The sequence below is a fragment of the Tripterygium wilfordii genome, chromosome 8 (assembly GCF_013401445.1).
Source record: "Tripterygium wilfordii isolate XIE 37 chromosome 8, ASM1340144v1, whole genome shotgun sequence".
Classification (NCBI taxonomy): domain Eukaryota; kingdom Viridiplantae; phylum Streptophyta; class Magnoliopsida; order Celastrales; family Celastraceae; genus Tripterygium; species Tripterygium wilfordii.
The window spans coordinates 5078728-5086342 of NC_052239.1; the positions used below are offsets into that span (position 1 = coordinate 5078728).

The 7615-nt window shown below is 39.3% G+C and overlaps 1 protein-coding gene across 1 annotated transcript; it reads right to left on the minus strand.

The window, feature by feature from the left end:
* Positions 1 to 1382: 1382 nt before the first annotated feature.
* On the minus strand, positions 1383 to 6017 carry LOC120003708 (leucine-rich repeat receptor-like serine/threonine-protein kinase BAM1). Its single transcript, XM_038852756.1, has 2 exons — positions 3135 to 6017; positions 1383 to 2106 (listed from the first exon to the last, which is right to left on the minus strand). Exons 1-2 carry the CDS (start codon positions 5707 to 5709, stop codon positions 1682 to 1684), a joined length of 3000 nt encoding a protein of 999 aa, XP_038708684.1. The 5' UTR covers positions 5710 to 6017; the 3' UTR covers positions 1383 to 1681.
* Positions 6018 to 7615: the final 1598 nt, after the last annotated feature.

The following is a 7615-nucleotide window of genomic DNA, read 5'->3' on the forward strand; positions in this document are numbered from 1 at the left end:
CCAAAATGGTCATTTCACCACAACCCTTCTCTCCCGGTTCATTCCTTTCTCAGTACAAAGCAAAATAAAAAGAAAAATTCCAAGAGCTAGATCCATTGTAATAAACTTGCAAAATCAAGATGATATGTAATACCGAGTCATTGCAAGAGAATTAAGATCCCCTTTCTTCTAAAATCCTAACCCTAGAAGGAGAAGAAGAAAACCTAGATGCCCAAATCCTTCAAAACACATATATTGAAAACCCATAACCACCAAAACAAGATCCACAAGTGAAAGAGAAAATGCAGGAAGATCTAGAAGAAGGTGCAAACTTCTCTCATGTAGCTACCTATTGTTGCCGTGGCGGAACTGGTGGCGGCCCGAAAAAGAAGATGATGATTCAAAAGCGACTACCGTGCATGAGTTGCTTCTCATGCCTATCCTTCCTATCTCTACGGGGGTTGCTTTTCTCCCATAATAGGTCTCGATAGATCGTCTTCCACCATGTATTTGCTGTTGTGGACCTCATTGCCCAATTGATTGCATGGGGATCTTGATTTTGAATGGGGAAGAAGGTTATGCACGTAGCCCAATACTCAGGTAGATGGAGATTCGATTTTTAATTTTTCTTTTTTTTATTTTCTTTAAAACATTTGTTGATTAACAAATTTGTATTTCAATATTTTTGTCCATGTGTGAGCAAGTGTCAGGCCACACAAGCAACAAATCAGTTGAGATGGTGATCAAAGTGCCACGTAGGCGCTTAGACTGACCGGAATGTGATAATACTGACCGAGTAATCATATTGAAACAAATAAAAACTTCAGATGACCATTTTGAAACATTTGAATTTTGAGTGATCAAATTGAAAAATGCCTAATCTTTCAGTGACCAAAAGTAGTATTAGCCCCTACAAAACAAGATTTATAGGTACAAGACATGTACCGACATCAACAGTACATGAAGATAAGACAATATAATATAAAACATGTGATGGACCGAATACAAATGACCCAAAAGAGAGATCAAAATAAAAGGCCCAATTATAAATAAAAAGACAAACAAGAATGAAGGCCAATAACAATAAAACAAGGCCTGCAAGATGGAGGCCAAAGATAAGAAGAGCACCAAAGGGAAGAGAGTCACGAAGAGGAACTGATATCACGAAGATGACTTAGCAGCGGATAGGAGGAGGATGCTTTCAAGTTTTCTACGTAGTTTTCTCTCATGCCATAAGAAAACGAAGTTAACTATACACATAGTGCAACAACAACTTGGATAGTGATATGACAAATAACTTGTGTCATCATCACTTGTATGAAAGCAAATAATTACTATGAATCTGGTCTAAAAACACTAGTTATTATGAAATATATTGAGTGACTTGCACGAAGTGGGATAAATTAAAAATGTAAGGCAATCATTTTTATATAGTAGTATGGTAAGTATCATACAAGAGAACATTGCAATAACCCAGTAACATCATTGCAAACTCTCAACCTAGATGGCCCTCCCCCACACAAAAAAAAGGTGAAACCTTTTAATTATTCTTGAACATCGATTGCGGCACCCAATCTCCCATGCCTAAATCTAAGCCAAAAAGTTTTTTGTTAATAAAAAATTTAGTAAACATGAAAATCAAAACCAAATAACGATAACATTACATTTCTAATTAAGAAGAAAAAAGAAACGTTCCAACTTTTTATACTAAAAAATCTTGCTTAAATTCAGCGGAGCTCCTCTCTTTCTCAACATTCTTTTGTTGTTGAGGTAATTTGGAGGAGGATGAAGATTGGTACTCGGGCGACGAAGATTTAGGGAATTCGGAGAGCATTTGAACAACTTCTCTCATCGTGGGGCGTTCAACGCTGTTTTCTTGTACGCATAACATGGCAATGAAAAATAAGTGAGTCACTTCATCATTAGGCACCCCTTTGAGCCTAGCATCAACAATGCAACTAACATCTTCTCTCCGATCGCTGCTGGTCGCTTTCTTGGCCCATTGTACGATGTCAACGCCATCGCCAAAGTCGCCCACCGGCCTTCGTCCAGTAAGGAGTTCTAGAAGTACTACTCCAAAGCTATAGACATCACTCTTCTCATCCACCCTCAATGTATATGCATACTCTGCAATTAAATTCAAATTTACATTAATTCCTGATTATAAATTTATAATAGACTATTAAAAATAAGGTATAAAAAGACATAATCATGAAGAGAGGAATCATGGCAATAATAGCATCTAGTGCATGCGCTAGCTAAGTAACATGTTTGTTTTGTCCCCTTTCCTCTTATGTGAACAATATAATGGGCTTCTTTGGTAGGGCCCATGTTGCCTATACTAAAGCCCAATAAAGTATCAAAACTAGACCCATCTTTAGACTTTGCGGCGGGCCCATCAGACCTTTACACGTAAGATCAGTCCAAATTATTATTGTAATTTTTTCTTTTCTCTAAAAAGAAAAAAAAAAGGAGGAGAGGGATAGTGGATGTAAATAGTGATGCATGTCGGTCACCTTTCACTCATGCCAACGCCCTGTTACCTGAGCCATCACTGTCAAAAGACTCTTGTCACCTGTCAGTGTGTCGTCAGATTTTTGACCCCTCAGTTTCTGTGATCAGAAGCTTGTGGGCCACCTGACATTATGTGGGTCCTACCCCAGAAGAAGTGTATTTGTTTTGTGTTACCCAAAAAAATTCTATGTACGTTGTCTCCGGAGCACAAATCACGGGGTTGTTCTGAGGCGCTGTCACTTTAGCAGGGAAGGGCTAGGATAACAGTTTGTTCAATGCCGAAAGATGCATGCCTGATGAGATGTGTGATCCTAGGAATGTGATGTCAAGGATTTAGTGAAAACTTGAGCTATTTTTTTATTTTTATGTTTTTTGGTTTTATAGAAGTGAAAATTTATTCTTGAAATCATAAAGTTATGGAGTGTTTTAGATTTATATTATGATGAACTACCTATGTAACACTAATGATGATTCCTAACAAATTATGAAAAGATATGCATGAAATATTTAAGTTAAACCTAGCCGTCGATGAACAGTGGTTGATGATCAATCTGATGGTTGATGTTTTAACGTGACATTCAACTAAATTAACTGACAAAACAACTAACAAACTGGAGGAAACAGAGAGTGAGTGTAGTTACCAGGAGCAATGTAGCCATAAGAACCCGCAACAGCCGACATACACTCCGACGCGCCACCGTCCACCAGAAACTTAGCGAGCCCGAAGTCGGCGACGTGAGCTTCGAAGCTGGAATTCAACAAGATGTTGTTGGATTTCACGTCTCTGTGAACAATCAGTGGTGAACAATCATGGTGAAGGTAGCAGAGACCTTTAGCTGCTTCAATGGCGATTTTGTACCTCAAATTCCAACTCAACAGCGAACCCTTTTTCCCGTGCAATGCCTCTCCTAAGCTTCCATTTTTCATGTACTCGTAGACCAACAAATTGGTTTCCCTGTTTGAACAGAAAGCAAGCAATCTAACGATGTTTCGGTGCCTGATGTTTCCTAATGTTTCGATTTCAGCTCGAAAACCATGGTCATGACTTTTAGTGCCAAAACCAAGTAGTTTCTTCACTGCAATTTCAACCCCATTTGGCATTGCTCCATGGTAGACAATCCCAGCTCCTCCTCTGCCAATCACATTCCCATCTTTCACACTTTCCAGGATGTCAGAGACTGTGAAATCGAGCTTTTGAAAGGCGGTCATCTTCCATGAATTCAACCCGTTTTTCTTTAAGGACTTGGCTTTGATTATGGCAGCTGTTGCGAATATTAGAGAGCATATCAGGAGGCCTAATGCGAAGATCAGCTTGAAATTTGTAGGGGCTTTTCTGGGTGTGGAAGTGATTGCAGAGAAGTTGCAAGGATTGTTAAGAAGAGAACCACAGAGTCTAGGATTGCCCGCAAAAGACGAGGCGTTAAAGAAGGCGAATTGGCCGGATTCCGGTAACTTACCCGAGAATTCATTGAAGGAGAAATCAGCAATTGTGAGGCTTTTCATGGTCCCAATCGATCTTGGAATGGATTCAATCAAGTGGTTTCTTGATAAATTCAAGTAATTCAGGATATGGATGTGGGAGATTTCGGGTGGGATTGAGCCAGAGAGATTGTTCTGGCTCATGTCAAGGTATGTTAGATGGAAACAGTTTCCGATTTCTGGTGGAATTGAACCGGAAAGCGAATTCTGGCTAAGATCAAGCTTGAGTACTTGGTACAGTTCCCCAATAGAATGTGGAATTGGACCTGAAAATTGGTTTCCACTAAGCAGAAGAATTTGTAAGGAAGTGAAATTGGAAAGGGCGAATGGTAGACGACCAGATAGGAGATTGTTTGACAAATTGAGCTGGCCTAACTTAACTGGTTTCGAAGAGCTGTTACTGTTCTCCGTTAATGACCCGGAGAGATAATTGTTCTGCAATTCTGCTAAATTTAGCTCTGGCAAGTAAATGAAGCCTTGTGGAATGCTACCATTCAAGTAATTCTCTCCAAGCCTCACTCTAATGAGACTGTAACATGTCCCCAGGCCTTCTGGGATCGATCCAAAAAGGAAATTCTTTAGCAGAATTAGGATTTTCAGCTGGTTTGAGGCACACAAGTCTCGAGGGATTGTTCCGGTGAGCTTATTTGACGACAAATCCAGCACCTGAAGCCTCCCATTTAGCCCAAGTTTTCCTGGGATTCTACCAGTGAAGTTGTTCCTCCAAAGGCATAGAGTTTCCAAATATGGCAATTCCGCAACGTAGTCAGGAATTGAACCATGTAGTCTGTTCATGAACAGATTGAAGAGCTTGAGCTGTTTGAGATTGATGAATTCATCCGGGATTTCACCGGTGAGTGCATTGGCTGAGAGATCAAAATTCACCAGGTTTGTGAGATTGCCCAACTGATTTGGGATTGAACCAGAGAGTGCATTGATGTGCAAGTAAAGAGTGTCAAGCAGCTTCAGATTCCCCAACTCACTAGGAATTTGTCCATCCAATTCACAGCTTGAAAGGTCCATGTGAACCAGACTGACCAAATTCCCAAACGCCAATGGAATCCCACCTTCAAAAACATTGTAATAACCCAAGTAGATCTCCCTCAAGTTGGTGAGATTACCCAACTCACCAGGGATTTTACCGCGAAGATCGTTGCCGGCCAGTGAAATGTACTCCAACGCCACCATTTCTCCATAGCTTCCAGGTATACTTCCATAGAAAAAATTGCCACCAAGATCCAAGTACTTGAGCTTTCTCAAGCTCAAGATTCCAAGTGGAAGAGAGGCAGTGAAGTTGTTGTCATAAGCATCAAATACTTCCAAATTCGCAATGCTTGTGTAGTTCCAATCCAGGCCACCACTAAACTGGTTCTTTGAGATGTTGAGTGACTGAAGACCAATCATGTGTGCAATCTCAATACTTCCTGTGAAGTTGTTTCCTGCAATAGAGAGGTTTGTGAGGCTATCAAGTAGTGAGATTTGAGGAGAAACTGAGCCACACAGATTCATATCTGTCAAGTCCAACGAAACAACTCGGTCACTAGAGCATCGGATTCCAACCCAAGAACAAACCGAGCTCGGGTTCAAAGAATTCCATGAGCTCAAGCCTGGTTCAGGGAATTGAAACCCATGTTTTAGTGACACCAAGACATGAAAATCACTAACAAGAGAAGAAGCAGAGCAAGAAGGGAGAGTTGTTAGAATAGAAAACAGAGTCAAGACAATAAGAGGGACCATTTTTTCCTCCTCTTTTTCTTCAGGAAGATTGAGTTTGGAAGGACTTGAAGCAAAGACAAATGAATTTAAGCACTGAAGAAGTGATAACGGATTTTCTACAAAAGAAAAGAAAAGTAGTGAAGGGAATCTGATGAGAAACTTCAACTGTGTTTAAGCTTAAGGAATCAAACATCTTCACAGAGAGAAGAAAAAGAGTCTTCAAATGCAAGGGAAGGAGCTATGCCTCTCCTTTTGGAACCTTCTGCTTTTCTTCTTTTCTTCTTTATCTCCTCCAAAGAAGAAGAAGAACAGAGACCAGAAAATGAAGTAATGCAACAAAATTGGGTTTTTGGTTATTATCAATAGCTCCACTATCTTGTACAAAGAAATAAAGCATATAGAGAAAAGGCAAAACAGAGAGAAAAGCAGAGGAGGTTCTGTTTTATTTTTGGTATTTATTTTAAATCTTTATATTCATTTATGCCAAGAGTTTTTTAAAAATATAGAATAAAGCCGTTGAATAACAGGAATTTAAAGTTAAGATTAGGAGGGGAAGAAAAAGCAAAGTGTTTTGATGATGCTGCCTCTCTCTATTAATTTATCCTTTATGACAAAAATGCCCTTTAGCTTTAGTGAAAGGAGACCTCTTTATTGCTTTGAATGAGATGATGGAATTGCACTTTCAATTATACAAAATGACTCAATTCTCCTCTTGGTTTTTGATAATTAACATAGATGATAGATGCATGGATAAATAACCATATATCATGATTGGATATACATATACACAAGTGGGAAAAAAGAGTGTATGATGATGATATCACTTTATTAAATTTATCTACTGTGTTTTATAGCCTCAGCAAGCACTTCTAGGGTTTATCTGGATGTTGAGCCAACTATCATTTTCACCACCATAGATGATTAGAGTGACGGAGTATTCCTATTGGGCCACGGGTATAATGGTCTAGATAAGGTCCCATGGATGGCATGTGACGTGATAAGTAATGCAAATATACAAATTGCATAAGTAATAGAGTGATGAGAAAAGTATCGTTCCCCTAGAATATGTTGACAATCAATTGAATATCAATATTGATTAATGCTTACACTATTTGGAGAATCCATTAATTGGGTGCTTTCACTGTCAAACTAAATAAAACAAGTAGAGACAACTAAAATTCAACTAAGTAAGCACAAACAACATAAGGGTTAAGATTGATTAATTAAGGCACTATGATACTCAATTTCACCTACCTCCTTTTATTCAACTTCTTTGGTCTATTATTATCCCCCAATTTCCACCTATATTGACAATTGGTTTTTCCAATCATATTCAATGCTCCATTCCTAGTTATACCGAAAGTATTTTCATTACAAACCTCTATTATTCCTAACATTTGAGTTCAAGCAATGAAAACCCATTAAGTTTGGTGGATGTAGTACCCCAAGGGGAACTAGCCCGCCGTCAAAGGGGGAGCACGAGGTCTTCAACGACACCATGTGGCCAGAGCTTGTTTCTTCAACAATATCTCCCACATAGGGATATTTACTTTTCATGGGAGCTAGGTTGTTATCTTCTTTCTCCACTCTATCTCCGACAGAGCTCTCTACAAAGGGACGACAGAATCTAGTCCACAAAATGAGAGTAAATGGGGGGATAAGAGGCCGAAAAAAAGAGAAAAAAGCAAAAGGTGAACAGACAGGGGAGAGAGGATAAAAACGAAAGGGTCTAAGGCAAGAAGATGAAGGATCCTGACGCAAAAAAGGTGAAAGAAAAAAGGGGGGAGACTGGAAAAGCCAGAGAAGGCAGAGCAGGAGAACGAGGACAAACCAGGGTCATCATTTCAAGGTCACAACGATTAGACTTACACTCATGTATATTCTTTAAAACTGACAAGTTATAGTCATTGAAGCGGGAAGGAGGGAA

What these genes read in the sequence shown, in the direction of transcription:
- LOC120003708 (XM_038852756.1), bottom strand. Translation starts at nt 5,709, where the DNA reads ATGGTCCCTCTTATTGTCTTGACTCTGTTTTCTATTCTAACAACTCTC. An exon ending in TTATGGCTACATTGCTCCTG is followed by an intron (nt 2,107 to 3,134) that starts GTAACTACACTC and finishes ATTTAATTGCAG; the next exon opens with AGTATGCATATACATTGAGG.